This window comes from Mirounga angustirostris, unplaced genomic scaffold, assembly GCF_029215605.1.
Source record: "Mirounga angustirostris isolate CCGP_5_RB_7025 unplaced genomic scaffold, mMirAng1.0.hap1 SCAF_4, whole genome shotgun sequence".
NCBI classification, from domain to species: Eukaryota; Metazoa; Chordata; class Mammalia; order Carnivora; family Phocidae; genus Mirounga; species Mirounga angustirostris.
Window position 1 is genome coordinate 170,809,695 of NW_026991712.1, and position 17,261 is coordinate 170,826,955.

The window sequence follows — 17,261 nt, forward strand, 5'->3', positions numbered from 1 at the left end:
AGGCAATACAAGTTCTTCTGACAAATAAAGCAAGATAGTAAGCATTAAACTTTGAGAACTTGAAATGCTGAAAGAAATTCCTATAATTCAACGATCTTTTCCTCAGCAATAGCTTCTATTACAGAAAGTTTCACTTAATAGATAAGGCTGAAAATGACATTGTTTCAAATTTTATACCCTCTATTTTATGTTCATGAAGTAAAACACTACAGAACTAGGGAGACAGAGCCAGCAAATCAACAATATAAAATTTTCAGCGTGTTGGGTTTTTTTTTGTTGAAACTCACTTTATTTAAAAAAAAAACAGTCATGAACAATAAATTACAATCATTTCCCCTTTTATAAATTCTTCATAAAATATATTTCACAACTTTAAAAGAAAATCTCAAAAGTTGCTTTCATTTTTGAAGTGCTGATGACTTATTTTTTTGACCATTTTGTCATGCTGGTGAATTATTTTGTAGCTGCTACAATAGTTTGATTGATAAACATTTTACAATTAAAAACAACAACAACAACAACAAAGAGGAAAAAACAGACCAGCAGAAAGAACTATTCAGTGTGCTATTTATCTGACACTTAACACTTACTTCATCATAATGACAAAGTATCCCTTAGCACCAAAAATCTACAGGAACTCCGTCTTTCTAAGTGACAACTAGTGCAAAATAACATTCTAGGAACTAACTGTACAACCCCATATTTTAACTGGCCAGAGCTGCCTATAAGCTTATTCGAAATATTTGGTCTTTTTTTCAATTAAGACAAATTTCATAAAACACTATAAACCATGGCAAGAGACTCTGAGGAATAATTGTTTATTGAGTACCTATTATGGGCAAGGCACTGTGCACAAATTTTTGCTTTCATTTTTCCTCTAGCAAATATCCAGGAATTTCCAAGTATCATCAACCTTCTTTTATTTCTTACTCCTGGCTGGAAAAGGCCTGTGGCTATATGCCATTTTTAAACTGTCCTTTTACCAACTGACCTTTAGTGCTGAGCTCACAGTAGGTACTGAATAAATACCTCCTGACTGAAAAAACAAAGACAAAGAATTTACTATCATTTTGCTTGGTATCATAGACTATTTTAGAATACAAGGACTTGAGAAAATTCCAGGAGAAACTTCCCGATCACCTCATACCTTTGCTGCCAATGAAAGAAAGAATTCACTTCACAGGTGAAATCTTTCAAAATAAATGATAATTGTTAACTATTTTAAATGAGGCAAGACCAAAAAACTATGTACTTAGGAAACCATGGCTCCAAGCACATGGATATTTGAAGAGCAAACGCACTGGCATACTATCACCCGAATCATCATGGATCTCTACTGAAGTGCAATGTTACTGATACAACATTATAATACTTTTCACTTCCAGTAACTCAATCCCCTTGGCCAGATGTGTTACAGTAATTTGGTGATCCAGAGGGTCAATTATCATGAGGTTCCAGTGTATTTCCGCCTCATTTCCAAAAAATGTCTTGTATTTATTAGCTTGAAAGTGATGTTCAAAGTATATGATTTTTTTTATTTTAAAAGGTTTTATTTAAAAAAAAATAAAAGGTTTTATATCAGTCCAAATTTTAAACTTCCAGACCAAGTAACGCATAATTCAGAATTTTACATACTCTTAATTTTTTGTGCTTTTTCACCTTCTCAAGTTCCCAAACACATTTTAAGTAAGGAAAAAATTATGATAGTAAAATTCCAAAGGTTATGGAAGTTCAAAAAAGCTGAGGAGACACACTGGGTGTCAACTATGCTTGGATTAAAAAAAAAAAAAAACAAAACTCAGGAAAAAAAAAGCTGAGGAGACTGCAAACTATTAACAATTTCAGTATTCTAGTAATTTTTTTTTTTTTTTTTTACTTTGACCAAAGATTCTAGTGCTTTATAAAGACTAACCTAGATACAATGGTCTTGAAGTCTATCTAACCTTAAAGGCTAATACTCTGTTTTTAGCAAAACTTTCCTTAGATTTTAATTATCTGCATTTATAGGAAAACAAATTGGAGACAACCACATAGGGTCAAAAATCAAACTAACTTCAATTAGAGTAACAGTCTATTGGTTTTTGACATAGACCATACCAAGTGATTGTATACAATCAATAACTTTGAAGTTTCTACTTGAAAGATATAGTTGATGCCACAGTATTTCATCCATTTGCCACGCTGTATAGGTATCATCTCCCACTTCAGAAAAAGGTAATCAACATTTAACACAACCATATCACTATCATTACTGTGTTAAATTAGGCAAGAGAAAACAGCATTAGTGCCAAAATGAAAGGAATTCCAGTGATTAAACAAGAGACCGTATCAGGGCAGGCAATGTGAGGGTAGAGCTCATTCTATTTCTTCAACTTTATGCTGAGGCTTAGACAGTCTTGAAATCAAAACTGAATATATCAAGTAGGATAGTTCATATATTGCAGAGTTTTCAGAAAGAGGATTCCTGTGTTCAGATTTCTATCAGATTGCAGATGCTCAAGTGCAGACATGTTCCAGTGCAATGGTTTAATTGGTTAACTGAATGCTTGGTTACCTAAAGAAGGTATGACTGAATCATCAAGGTCCTTGCCAACCTGCTACCACATGATTGCATGGCTAATTCAACTCCTGCAGCTATAGGGCACTGGAGAGCTCAAACATACTTCAGCAGCTTTGGATCACTTAATTTTGTTTATGTTTAATCGGATAATTGTAGACCCTCCAAAATGATGCCTTAAAAAAAGCTGTATAATATTACAAAAATAAAAAGTGTAGTATGATTTCATTAGAGGGAGGGACAGGATAGGAAGATGAGGGAAGGTTCTTTTATTTTTCATCACTGATTTCACCAGCAAATCTCAAAAACCCAAACCTACATCAAATAATTTAAACAGAAGTGGCATTTTCTTCATATGGAATGCAAAATGCACACATTCACATACTTACATATACATAAATATATACATATATGTTTCCTTTACAAAGCTTCAAAGGTTGCATTGCCAGCATGCAAACCTCTTCTTCCATGGAAATTCCTAATACTGACAAGGAATGTCTAAAATACTTAAGAGACTTATTTCCAGGAAACTGGACTTTCTTCTCTTCTTGGCTCTTAGAGAATTTTCCTGCCAAACTTCTACCAATGATCATTTTAAAAAATGTACACCCACACTGGTAATACACATTTAAAACATACTAACAAAATGGCCAGCTTGGACTTAAGAAAAACGAGGAAAAAAAACACCCCACAATAAAATCTAAACCCTTAGAAGGTGGAGTTTAGCTTTTTATATTCTTTTTCAGCCACATTATGTTGTTGCATCACTGTTAAAACATAAGCAGCATATCATCCAAGATATTTGCAAACAATATATATGTCACGTTTCCCAGCTGCTATCTTTAAATGCAATTTGTACTAATCTGAGTTCTAGTTCAAAAGCATCTGGACGATCCTGAGGGTTTGCAGCGAGCATTTCCTTAATCAGTTGTTTCATTCGCCCATTCATAGACTTTTTCTTCACAGGAATGAGAAGTTCCATTTTGGGATTTTCCAGAAGCGCCTCTCCAACAGGCACAATCTCAGTTCCTTGTTTTACATAACTCCCCAAGAGTTCCTTCTTTGTCTCTGTGTCTATGAATGTGATCCTTTCCAGCATTGCCCAGATGATAATCCCCAGAGCAAAGATGTCAGCTTTTGCTGTGTAATGTCCCTCCCACACTTCAGGAGCCATGTAGAAATCTGTTCCACAGGCTGTGGAAAGGAAACACTTGTTTACACTGACAGGTTCTTCTGGATTCTGCCCAGAGGCTGAACAAACTTTACTGAGACCAAAATCGGCCACTTTCAGTGTGGGCTCCAAGTCACTGGTATCCAACCTGCTTTGCGAAATCAGGATGTTATCAGGCTTAAGATCTCGGTGGATGATCTGGTTTTTATGCAAGAAAGCCAGAGCACTGCTCAGCTGAAGCATAAAGCTGGTGTTAGTTTTACGATTGGGTTTCCTGGACAATAGATACTCATTCATATCGCCGCCGTCACAAAAATCCATCACAAACCACAAGTAATAGGCGCTTCTGGGATCAAAGGCAATTTCTCCTTTTAATGAAGTCTCTACAAGCTATAAAAGGGGGAAAAAACAGATTACAACCATCTGCACAGTTTATACAATTCAGCTACGGGAAAACAATAACTGATTAATAAGTTGGACTCCCAATTAAAATGGAAATCCCGTGAATGTTTTATTTGGTCAGTGCTTTCATATGTGCATTTTATTTTAAATTTCAGTACTTTAAACTGTCACTTTGCCCCTAATGAATACACACCAAATCTCAAAGTCAAGAGGTAAAAACTTATTTAAAAATAGCTTTAAGGGGGCGCCTGGGTGGCTCAGTTGGTTAAGCGACTGCCTTCGGCTCAGGTCATGATCCTGGAGTCCCGGGATCGAGTCCCGCATCGGGCTCTTTGCTCAGCGAGGAGTCTGCTTCTCCCTCTGACCCTCCCCACCTCATGCTTTCTCTCGCTCTCAAATAAATAAAATCTTAAAAAAAAAAAAAAAATAGCTTTAGGGGCACCTAGCTGGCTCAGTTGGTAGAGCATGGGACTCCTGATCTCAGGGTCATGAGTTTAAGTCCCACATTGGGCACAGAGCTTACTAAATCATAAACAAACAAATAAATGCTTTATTTTGAAAAATGTCCAACTGGCTACACATTTTCTGCATGTGTTAATGGAGCTGAACTCTACCTACCTAGCCAATAGCTTCATGAAAAAATTGACATTTCAGCAGCTAGAAGACCTGGGAGATTGCCAACTGGGGTATAAACACCAATTAGGAAGTTCTATTCAATTAAACTGCCTGAAATATGTTTCTTGTTCACTGGACATATACTATCAACATTATACAATCTGTAAAATTAAGAGAAAAATGATCAGGAACACTAGTTGTTAAGGAAATAAAGCCTTCCTGTAGTCACTGATAAAAATAAAGACTGCCATTATTACTTGATAAACTTCTACAGGCAGAATGCAAATATACTGGGGGCGCCTGGGTGCCTCAGTCGTTAAGCGTATGCCTTCGGCTAAGGTCATGATCCCAGGGACCTGGGATCGAGCCCCGCATCGGGCTCCCTGCTCCGCGGGAAGCCTGCTCCCCCCTCTCCCACTCCCCCTGCTTGTGTTCCCTCTCTCGCTGTGTCTCTCTCTGTCAAATAAATAAATAAAATCTTAAAAAAAAAAAACCAGAATGCAAATATACTGGCTATCTCTATCACTGTATGGCTTCTAAAAACCAATTTATAAAAAAACGTTTTTACATTTTGATATAAAAATTCAAATCTGAGTTTGTATATTTCTTTTTTTTTTAAAGATTTTATTTATTCATTTGAGAGACAGAATGAGAGAAAGAACGAGCAGGGATAATGGCAGAGGGAGAGGGAGAAGCAGACTCACCGCTAAGCAGGGAACACGATGTGGGGCTCATCCCAGGACTCCGGGATCGTGATCTGAGCCGAAGGCAGATGCTTAACCAACTGAGCCACCCAGGCGCCCCAGAGTTTGTATATTTCTTTGCTACAAGCTGAAAACCTAGAATAAGTCGCTATTTTATTTGTTATCATTATCAAATTATAACTCTATTACCTGAAATTCAAGACTATTAATTACTTTACTGAATATGAACACCATTCTAAAATACAGCATACAGGGCTTTGAAAGCATTTGTCTCATGGTGCCTTTTCAGACCCCCTGAATAGAAACTCAGCAGGGAAGCTGAAGAGTTGTTGAAGAATGAATGAACTGCTAATTTTACATTTAAGTCTACTAGTACTTCCTCTTGTCATTTTGGAGGGCAGAAGCAAAGAACACCTTTTCTTTCACACCATCTCCCCCAATGGCAAACAGCTGTAATTGCAACAGTCTGCAGATGTCTTTTTTGCGTGCATTTTCTTTGTTCCATGTGTTTGCCAGTGAGCCAGAAAATGAAAGACTAGAAAGGTACAGATCACACAATTATTTACCAGGTGCACTGTTACTAAATATGCTGAGATTAAAGACCAGTGCCATCACTCTTCATTTCCTCTCTTCTTCTCTTTACTCTCAAAAGCAAACTTCCTAAATAGCTTTGAGCAACGCAAAGTCCCAGCATTCAAAGAATGGTTTAGAGTAAGGCCAGATAGTAAGTATTTTAGGCTTGACAAGCCACATAAAGTCTCTGTTCCATATTTTTCTTTCTTTTCTTTATTTCTTTTTCTTAAACAACTCTTTAAAAATGTAAAAACTATTTTTAGCATCTGGGCCATATAAATACTGCCTGAGGGCTATAGTTTGAGGGCTGCTGGTTGAGAGAGCCCAATCCGCTTATTTCCACATGTAGAGGATGTCATCAGCCATTGGTTCTCTTGCCTGAAGTCCTTCAACAGCTTCCCTGTTCTCTCAGGATACAGTCTAAGGTCTTTAACATGGGCTATGGGATCCTCTGACCCTGCTGATCTTTCTAGTCTCATCTAAAACAACTCTCCTGGCATAGTACAGTCTTACTATCTTCTTTCAATTCTTAGAATGCTTTGTACTTTTTGCTTCAAGACATTTGTATGTACAGATCTTTCTGGCTGGAAAGTTTTCTCACTCACCTGGCTAACTCCTCTTTATCCTTCAAGTTTCAGTTGAAACGGTTCGTAATTCCTGAACCCAGGTTATGTCAGGTTCTCTATCATACACTCCTATATCATTCTGTACCTTTCATTCATGACACTTATACAAGTTATACAGACTGGCCACTAAGTTCCTATGTTGAGACTGTATTCTCTGTTATTTGTTCTCCATTTTCTTCTAAGTAAGTTTTTTAGCTATTAAGAACTTAATCATTCAGAACAAGGAAAACATCTAGAAAAATATGGAAAAAACACAAATTTGTGTAGATAATGGAGAAAGCCATGCATAGGGACTCTGTGGTCACACTATAGATTTAATTGTTTTTACCAGATGTAAATTTAAAGAAGGCACTTGCCAAGGTGTTGATCAATGTCTTAACTAAATAAATTCATAGAAAAGACAATTAATAGAGCTACCTATTACTGAGTACTTCCTATGTGCCAAGTATTATAACTGTTATCATCTCTAATTTTGACAACTTCCATGGAAGGTAAAAATTATTATTATTTTACATCTGAAGATACAGATGCTAGAAGAGATGAGTTATTTAGCCAAGATCATACAGCTAGCAAAAGTGATACAAGTCAAACACAGGCCTATCAGCCTTTAAAAGATAAAAGAGAGTACTAAATAAAAAGGTGCTTTAGATTAAAAAAAATCACTGGGTCAAGTCTGGAAGTACTTTACATCTTCTTCTTCTTCTTCTTATTTTTTTAAGTAATCTCTACACCCAACATGGGGCTCAAACTTACAACCCCAAGATCAAGAGTTGCATGCTCTACTGAGCCAGCCAGGCACCCCAATACTTTACATCCTAAAGCCTTCAAAGACCACCTAATACCTAGTTACTATAAAGGTTGCTTGATCTGGACTCAAGGATACCATTAGCACTAAGTCATATATTTAAATGTCTTTGTATTTGTAGACCAATTCAATGGCAAAGTTCATCAAGGTTTTATCCACTTTTAAGAGGGAGTGTGGTAAGAATGTTTCTAACAGGGGCGCCTGGGTGGCTCAGTCATTAAGCGTCTGTCTTCGGCTCAGGTCATGATCCCAGGGTCCTGGGATCAAGCCCCGCATCGGATCGGGCTCCCTGCTCACTGGGAAGCCTGCTTCTCCCTCTCCCACTGCCCCTGCTTGTGCTCCCCCTCTCGCTGTGTCTCTGTCAAATAAATAAAAATCTTTACAAAAAAAAAAAAAAGAATGTTTCTAATATTTTCTATCAGTGCAACTTACATACTAAGCACTTTTTTTTTTTTAAGATTTTATTTATTTATTCGACAAAGAGAGACACAGCGAGAGAGGGGACACAAGCAGGGGCAGAGGGAGAGGGAGAACTGGACTCCCCACTGAGCAAGGAGCCCAATGTGGGACTCGATCCCATCATGACCTGAGCTGAAGGCAGACGCTTAACAACTGAGCCACCCAGGCGCCCCATACTGAATAAAAAAGTAAACAATAAATGGAATAGAGGCTAAATAGTTGTGCTTTATAGTCACTGTCTTTTTTTTTTTTTTTTTTTTTAAGATTTATTTGAGAGAGAGAGAATGAGAGAGAGAGCACATGAAGCGGGAGGGTCAGAGGGAGAAGTAGACTCCCCGCTGAGCAGGGAGCCCCACACAGGACTCAATCCAGGGACTCCAGGATCATGACCTGAGCCGAAGGCAGCCACTTAACCAACTGAGCAACCCAGGCGCCCTATAGTCACTGTCTTAAGACGTAAAACTTCAGGATATAGCATGCTAAACTGCAATATAAATTAGGTTCTCAAGATTGATTATTTGTTCACCATATAATGAAAGCTGCAAGTTTCTAATGACACAGATTAATGTGTTTGTTTCTTTGTTGATCCTGGTCCAAAAGCTTCTGTTGTTTTAAAATCATACTTCTGTACCCTGATGGTAAAATTCTGAATTTAGACATACTCATGGAAAGTTGTTTCCTTTTCCAAGAATGACTGGACTTAAGAAATTTTTCTCTGATCTTTAACTAGCTATGTCTTAAGTATCTTTTCTCTTTAGCAAATATAGGCCTACTAGAGATTTTGATCTATGTCAGAAGCCAGCCAACCAACCAACCAAGTAAATAAATAAACAAACAAACAAAACTTTTTCCTATGTTAATGCTTTCCCCAGGTCTACAAAAAACATAATTTGAAGGCAAGAGTAATTTGGAAGTTAAAGGAACACAAGTTTTAGCAGTCAGATAGTCTCCTACATTCAGTTCCCAATTCTGCCACTTGCTGGATATGTGACTTGGATAAATTCATTATCTATTCTAAGCCTCAGTGTCTTCATTTGTAATGATGATAATAATAGTACTACCCTCACAGGATTGTTCTGAGCAACTGCCTTTAAAACGCTTAGCACAGAGTGTGGAACTGAGTAGGAACCCAAATGTTCGCTATTAGCACTATTAATAACATTCAAATGCTATGCCACATACTTCATGAAAATTAACTAGAGTTGCATGGTTAAGAAACCACACAACCCTCTAAAACAGCAAAGGCTTATATTCAAATCAGTAATTTATAAAGAAATGCCCAAATTACCTATATGGGTAATGCTATTGATTGTGGAATTTTTCCTTTTCTTCTGGCTTCAGTTCCAAAAAACTTGATTTCAAATAAGTGAACTTATTAGACTCTAATCTCGATCACTTCTCTAGCTTCATGTGTTGCCCCATTCCCATGCAGATTGGCAAGTACCATGGCATAACAGGTGGCTTATGTTATTTTTAGGTATTTGCATCACAGGTTTAAATAAAACCTTGTTTTAAAGCAAACATCTACTTAGTTCTTGGCAGACCTTATCTACTCCTAACTATACAAACACCTGCATTTAAAAGTAGAAGCTCATCTGACTTTTATTCCTCTTCTTGCTGACCAATACTAAGTTCAAGTTATTTCTATTTCCCATTCAACCACACATACCTGTAAATAAAGGGAAGAATTAGAGCCGTGGGACATTTTTTGCACCATCCCATCTTTCTGTAGGATGCATTCCTCCAAGTGAATCACATTTGGATGCTGGCTCTTGATACTGCTTAGTGCCCAGAACTCACGCAGGGCTAGTTCAACATTTTCAGGTGCATGGCATCGAATTTTCTTCACTGCCACCCGTGCAGAGGTCTTTCTGATGACTGCTTCATATACAACACCGTAACTGCCTCGGCCTACCTCCCGTATTAGATCGTACTTTGGCTGGCTACTCACCATCTTCAAGGTCAAAGTTTCTGGAAAAATCAACAAAGTGCTCTGTTGAAATTATACTTACTGGCTTGTATACCTTCTTATGTATGATTTAATTATCTGCCTCACTGTTTGCAGTGCTTGAAAGATATTTGATACAACTTGGGCAAATCTAAATATTTGAGTAATAATAATAATAAAGCAGCTAACACTTTGGTAGTACTTACCATATATCAGGAACTGTTCTAAGCACTTCATAATATTAAATTCATTTGATCCTCACAACAATATTATGAAATAGATACTATTATGGTCATTTTATAGATGAGAAAACTAAAGCACAGAGAGTTTAAGCAACATGCCTAAGGTAAAACAGCTATTAACTGGTGGACCTGGGTTTTGAAACCAGGCCATCTGGCTCTGACATTCATAACCATAACCATTACACTATACTGCCTCTCATACAAACTGCTTCAAAATATTACTGTTAAAAATAAACCAAAAAACTCATCATTCTTATTTACTGATCATCAAAAAAGAAACCCCAGATTCTCCTTAAAGCTGACACACACAAAAGTTCATAAAATTGTCAAAACAAAAACAAAAAAACCTCCCAAGTTAGAAATACAAACACCTGGCTTGTGCTTAGGGACTGAAAGTGAACCAGATTACATATAGAATTGAAAATGGGTTTTTTTTAAAAAGTAAACTGTGTATGTCCCTATTTTAACTTTGTTTATGTTATTTCCTCATTTCTTGCAAAATAAATGAAAATAAAGTCTGTGGAGAAAAATGGTCCTCTAAAAATAAAGCAAGCTACGTAGAATATTGTTACCTTTCTGTTGTTAAATTTAAACAACAGCTATTTAGATATAGGCCATTTTTGCCACCAAAAATTGTCCTCTGACAGTTCTTTCAAATTCAACTTGATAAATCATTTAAAGGCAGAAGCAAAGGCCCCACAGAGAAACGCTCATGAGTCGAATCAAGGAAGTCTATAAAGTGTGCCACATCATTCTCCAAAGAATGTTAGGATTCTAATGAGCTTCAGGAACAAATTCTTATTTGTAGACTGCCACGATGGGCAAGAGATTATCCAATCTTCATAGTGTATAGTTCGGGGGAACAAGAAGCTACTGACTCTTGAGCCTGAAAAAATGGGTACAGCTACTTTAAGTCCATAGGATGGATTTAATAAAGAAAATGAAAGCTTCTGAGATCACTTTAGTCCCACTTCCCCTAACTGGAACCCCCCTTCAAATTCCTACTGCATTTCCTAGTGTCCGATATCCTGCCACGGGATCCTTGCCCCAGGTCCACAGTAGACACTCCTTCCTGCTCTCCGTGGATCACCAATTACTATCTATTTCAAAGTGGCTCCTGTTTGCAAGCGGTCCCATACCCACACACGAAAGCACCCGAGTAAGGGGCAGAGAGGGCGTTTATGAAATCCCTGCATGCGAACCCAAGCGACCGGCCAGCACTTCCCGGGCCCCCACGCCCGCCCCGCTAAGCCAGCGCTCGGCGGCCGGCGGGCCAGGCCACACACCTGCCGGGCCGGGGAAGGGCCAGTCCTGGGCAGAGGTGGTGGCCGACGCGGCGGCTCAGCGCCCCGCTCATTGGCCGAGTATCAGGCCCTCCCCCTCCCCGGCGGCGGCCAGACGAAACCCGGAGGGGATCCTCCGAGGCCCTTCACTCCGAGGAGCCAGTCCTGCGGCTGCCTCAACTCCTCGTGGCTGGCGGCTGAGGCCCGGGGCCTGGGGAGGAGGCCAGGGGCTAGAAGAGGAGGCCGCAGCTAGGGCCGGTGGCCTGAGGGGTGCGGGCCGGAGGCCTGAGGAGCGCGGGGCCTTCCCTAGCATGACTCCGCTGACAGGTCTGTGACAGGCCTCCCGGGGAGGGAGGCGCATGCAAGGCCCTCGGCTCTGCAGCAGGGCCTCCGTGCCAGGGCCTAAGGGCCACATTTACCTCAGGATAGCCGCCGCCGCTTCTCCCTCTCACGGGCTCTGCAGGCCGCCATTATCGGGCAGCTCGCGCCTCAGCCTCCGCGGCCTCCAGTCAGAGACCGGCGCGCGCCCCCGTGGTGCGCGCGGACACACCCCCTTACGCCGCGCGGCCCCGCCCCCCTCCGGCTTTCCGTAGCGCGAGCCGGGACGCCGAGCGCCATCCCTATTGGGCGCGCACCCCGCGCTCCGCCAGCCTCCTTCCTCTCCCGCGGCTCGCAGGAGCCAGGAGTCGCCGAAGGTGTGCGCGCTCCGGAACGCACCACTAGTGCCCCTCCCCGCAGGGGTGGCCGGGCCCGGGAACGGGGAGGCCGCTGCCCGCCGGGGCTCGGTGACCGTCCAGCCGCAGCGGGCGCGCACGGCCCGCGGGCCCCGGGGATGGTCTGCGGCAGCAGGTCCGGGCCTGGGGGTGCGCGCGCCCGACGCGGCCTCCCCGCTCCCTCCCCGCCCCCCTTCCCGCCTACCGAGCTGCGGGCAGGTGTGCGGGGGTCGCTGGGGCGGAACGCCTGGTGCATCTTCTTCGGCTCGGGCCTGGGGTGCCGGCGGGACGCGGAGCTCTTCGGGCTGGCCCGCGGGGAGGCGCGGCGCGAGCTGGGAGGCCTGGCGTCCGCCCCGCCGGGAGGGAGGCTGCACCTTTTGTCAGAGTCACTGAGCCATGTTTGCGGACGGTGCAGTTGCCCAGGCGGCGGCGGCGCGGGACTGGGTGCGATCATCTGGGAGGACGCCGTCCCCTGCCCCGCCGGCGCGGTGGTATCTCCCTTAAAGAAGCCGGCACCTCATTGTTCCCGGGCCGCAGAGGCCGGGAGTCAGGGGCGCCCTGCCCCGCGCGGGGAGGAAGGGGCGGCGGCGCCCGCACCCGCACCTGGCCGCTGCCCGCCCGCGCAGGCCCTGCCTGGCGGCGTCCCCCGCAAGAAGTCGGGATCCAGCCGGCGCGCGGCGACGGGCGGCGGTCCGAGGCGGCCGGGACGGACCGCGAAGACAGCCATTCTCTCGCGGCCCGACGGACAGCGGTCTGTCAGATCCCGGCACGCAGTCGCCTGACAGCCAGCCCGGGACTGTCAGTGACTCAGAGCCTCGGACCAACACATTATTCAGTTAGTTACACAGAGCAGTAAGCATCCGCCAGAAGCGTCCGGCCCTTCTTCACCAATTTATTCTGCACCTACTATTTATCAATAAAGTGGTTGTTCCTCCTCCCAGTGCTGCAGTAGGCACGATGTGCAAAGAATCCCTGTCAGTGCCCTCAAGGATCAACCACTTACCCGTTTTATTTGCTGTCCTCTATTTATGGACCTTCTGAGAGTCTGGGACTGGGTTAGGTCTTTAAATTAGCTTTTCTAATCCTGACCAAATCCCACAGGGTAGGCTTTATTGCTAACCCTGTTTTTACAGGTGAGGAAACAGACCTCTGCCTTAGTTGACCAAAAGTTGTGTAGTTTGGGGTGTGTGTGTGTGTGTGTGTGTGTACCTGCCTTGAATGACCACTGTCCTGGTATAACTCCCCCGCCAAAAACCCAACAACACCCTGCTCTATAATCTGTTCAGACTTTTGTTCTGAGTGCCATCTACCAGTCTTCAGCCCTCCGCTGGGGATACTGATGCCAGCCAAGGTTAGTTTCTGCCCTTGAAATTAGAGGGAAACTATAGAAGGCCTTAATACCTGTGTGGGTAATTGATCAGAATCAGGAGAGGGGTTATCTCTTTTGGTCAGAAGAGCCTTTTCCTCTTGTTTGTCTCAGTCATTAAATATAGGAGTCCCTCCTCTCAAGCTGACTGCAGAACTGAGACTTGAAATCCAACTCCGTAACCCCCGAAGATAGGCTGACTAAAGATTGTTCAGTTCCTATAGAGTCTGAAGCTTAAAAAATTGGGGGTGTTTTCTTTAGGAAAAAGATTACAAAATGGCCCCTTGAGCACGTTGCTGGGGCCTTGGAAAGTATCTTTGTAAGGGAGTCTGCTTAAGACTCTCCCTCTCCCTCTATCCCCACCCCGCATGCTCTCTCTCTCAAATAAATAAAATACATCTTTAAAAAATTTTAAACAAGCCTAGGATGATGTTATATCTGAGTTAAAGGAATGAATGAAGTATGTATTTTCCTCTTAAGTGTGTTTTCTACTTTCTGCTGAAAAGGCCTAGAAACAATCACCAGTCCAGTAGTAATGAACACCCCTAATGCACAGATTTGGTCTCTAAACACCATTTTCCAGTTTTAAAAAAATTAAAAATTTAGCAAAGAAAACCAAGGCTCCTTTGATAAATGGCTGGATCCAGATCTGGAGCAGGAAAGATGAAGTTGGGTCATCTTGTGTCTGGAAGCCAGGAAGCTATCAAAGACTATTGGGGTCATGTAAAAATGACTGAGGAACCAATATGAAGGGCCCTACTGGCCTAAGATGGAACAATTTGAGGATGAAAAGAAAAATAATGACTTCTGTTGATCATAACACATAAAATATGTAAGAACCCATTAATTAATAATGATACTTAAGAAAAACAACACATTGTTATCAATGGAGTTTTATAGTGAATCAACAATTACTCTGAACATTGATAAAGAGAAATAAACATTTTTCTGGTCATTGCTTGATCAGTTATAGTGCATGTAACCAAACAATAGCTAAGAAAAAGTTATTTTTTGTAGAAGAATTCTAACTAATAAATGCAAAAGAAATGGTAGGATTAGAAAAGTACGATTTTGCAAACCTTAATAAAATAATGAGTCTAGGCGACAATCAGGAAATGATGCTAAAACAATTGGATGAAAGGTGTTGGGGAACTTTGTAATGGAGAGCTTAGGCTGACACTGCCGGAACCCAGTGACCAAACTTAACATTACTAAGAGGGGGATTCAGCGCTCTCCATGAAATATTGTTGCCTTAAAAAGCAAAAAAAAAGAGTCTAAGCCTAATCAAGCCAAGATCTAATTACCAGTTTACCAGAAATCAGGGGGATAGAGAAATACCATAATCAGCCCAATTCAAAATGTGGGACATCATACAGGACAAGTGACCTGGTTTTTGCAACAAATTCATGGCATGAAATTACAAAAGGAAGATAGAATGTTAAAGTATAAAACTCAAGACACGTGCCAAATGCGTTAACCTTATTTGGATCCTGATTCAAGTGTGCCAACTGTCAAAAGACATGTGTGGTACCAGCAGGGAAATTTGAATATGGACTGATAGATTAAGGAATTATTATTCTTTTTTGTTAGATGTGATAATGACATAGTGCCTGTGGAAATAAGAGCCTTGTTCAATTTGAATGAAACATTGATGAGTTATAGATAAAATGTAATGACGTCTGGGCTGTGCTTTACTATTCCACAAGCAGTATAGCAAACAAAAAGAGGGAGGAAGTTGGCAAAATGTTGACAGTTGTTGAAACCTGGTGCTGGGTACATTGGGGTTCATTATACTATTCTACTTGTGTATATGTCTGAATATACAAGTTATATATACAAGTTGATTATAACAAGTAGACAGTATGCTCAAAAAATGAAATGTCAGGGATAGGTGGGAACTTGGATGTAGCGATCCTGCCCCCTTGTGGTCGGTTCCATTGGTACAGCTACTGCCCCAGCCGTAAAGGCAGGTCTGAATTCTCAGAGCTGTCAGGAGTAGGGTGATAAATCTCCCAAGAACCCTAGGAAATGGGTAGTATTAGTATACCATTTTAAAGCTGGAGAAAGGGAGATTCAGAGGGACTCAGTAAGTTCAGTTTCTAGTAAGTCACTGGTAGAGCCAAAACTCCAGGTTCCAAACCCCATAAATTGCTGTGTCCCCAGACTTTCCTTTTCCTATCTGAACAAAGGGGTCCCATGAGAAGAGGCAAGTGGAGATGCCCCTATTTAAAATAGGTCCCCAGGAAGCAGATCATCAGGCAGCAATTTCCCCTATAAACTACAGATAAATATAAATAGGTACTATAAATGTAAATAAAAATAGGTAATATTCATATAACCCTCTGTGCCAGCACTATGCAAAGTGCCATTTATACATGATCTCACTCTGTCTGCATAGTTATCCTGTGAGGCATGTACTATTATTACTTCCCTTTTACAACCGAGGAAACGGAGTTTCTAAGAGGACAAAGTCACATAGCTAGGAAACATCTGAACTGGGACTTGAACCCAGGTCTGACTACAATACTCATGTATTTTTTACTGAAATTTTTTGAGATATGGTTTACATACAGTGAAATGCTCACATCTTAAGAATATAATGCTTGTGTTTTTAACCCCCAGTAACTATTGTATCCTGCTTGTCTCACTTCTAGCATGAAGACAAATATTAATTTTTTTGTGGATAGTTTTTAAATTTTTTTCTTTCTTTTTTTTTTTTAAGATTATTTATTTATTTATTAGAGAGTGAGCAGGAGAGAAACAGCATGAGAGGGGAGAGGGTCAGAGGGAGAAGCAGGCTCCCCGCTGAGCCAGGAGCCCGATGTGGGACTCGATCCCAGGACCCTGGGATCATGACCTGAGCTGAAGGCAGTCGCTTAACCAACTGAGCCACCCAGGCGCCCCTTAAATTTTTTTCTATGTAGGAATGGGAGCTATGGAAGAGAAGAAAATGGTCACGAAAGGAAGGGTGCATGGGTAAGGTCAAAGTTAACAGTTCTGCCTAGAACAGACCATCCTGCTGCTGATTTTTTTTTTTTCCTTGTAGGAAAGGGTGGCTCCTATTTTTATCTCCTCTCTTCTTTTATTTTTTTTTATTTTTTTACTTTTAAGATTTTATTTATTTATTTGACAGAGAGATAGAGAGCACAAGCAGAGAAGCAGGCAGAAGGAGAGGGAGAAGCAGGCTCCCCGCAGAGCAGGGAGCCCGATGTGGGACTCGATCCCAGGACCCTGGGATCATGACCTGAGCCTTAGGCAGCCGCTTAACTGACTGAGCCAGCCAGGCGCCCCTCTCTTCTTTTAGAAGACTCTCCATCATGCCCTCTCAGCTAGTTAAACATATAATTAAGTCAGTGGATCTCAAATGGGGCAGTTTGTCTTTCAGGGTGCATTTGGCAATGTCTGGAGACATTTTTGGTTATCACACTGGGAGGGTAGGTGCTGCTTGCATCCAGTAGGTAGAGACTGAGAGCTGCTACAAGGCACAGGATAGTCCCCCATCTCAAAGAATTATCCTGCTTAAAATGTCAATAGTGTGGGAACTGAGAAACCGTGATCTAAGTGACAGCAGTAGACCCGCTATGCAAACGCAGCTTCAGGGCAAGTCTCTTAGTCTCCTTTCCCCCCAGATCTCTGGCCCTAAATTCCTCCTCTGCAGAAATCCTGGAGGCATCACTGATGTTTCATCAGAGACCTACTACCCTCTGAAGTCATCGTACCCTGGGCCAGCCACAAGGTGTTATCAACATGCTGCCAAATTATTAAGGACGAGTAACCAGGTGTACCAGTGACTGTTG

At 41.8% G+C, this 17,261-nt stretch overlaps 1 protein-coding gene across 3 annotated transcripts; it reads right to left on the reverse strand.

Annotated features, from left to right (window-relative positions):
- Nucleotides 1–435: 435 nt before the first annotated feature.
- PDIK1L (PDLIM1 interacting kinase 1 like) lies at nucleotides 436–12,553 on the reverse strand. 3 transcript variants are annotated; one of them, XM_045898388.3, is made up of 3 exons: nucleotides 12,304–12,553; nucleotides 9,582–9,883; nucleotides 436–4,118 (listed from the first exon to the last, which is right to left on the reverse strand). In XM_045898388.3, the coding sequence occupies exons 2-3, from the start codon at nucleotides 9,864–9,866 to the stop codon at nucleotides 3,378–3,380; spliced, it is 1,026 nt and encodes a 341-aa protein (XP_045754344.1). In that variant the 5' UTR covers nucleotides 9,867–9,883; nucleotides 12,304–12,553; the 3' UTR covers nucleotides 436–3,377. The 3 variants fall into 3 exon arrangements, with proteins under 3 accessions (XP_045754344.1, XP_045754343.1, XP_045754345.1); XM_045898387.3 differs by lacking the exon at nucleotides 12,304–12,553 and adding an exon at nucleotides 11,805–12,128; XM_045898389.3 differs by lacking the exon at nucleotides 12,304–12,553 and adding an exon at nucleotides 11,389–11,504.
- Nucleotides 12,554–17,261: the final 4,708 nt, after the last annotated feature.

What these genes read in the sequence shown, in the direction of transcription:
- PDIK1L (XM_045898388.3), bottom strand. Translation starts at nt 9,866, where the DNA reads ATGGTGAGTAGCCAGCCAAAGTACGATCTAATACGGGAGGTAGGCCGA. An exon ending in ATTCTTCCCTTTATTTACAG is followed by an intron (nt 4,119 to 9,581) that starts GTATGTGTGGTT and finishes CCCCTTTTATAG; the next exon opens with CTTGTAGAGACTTCATTAAA.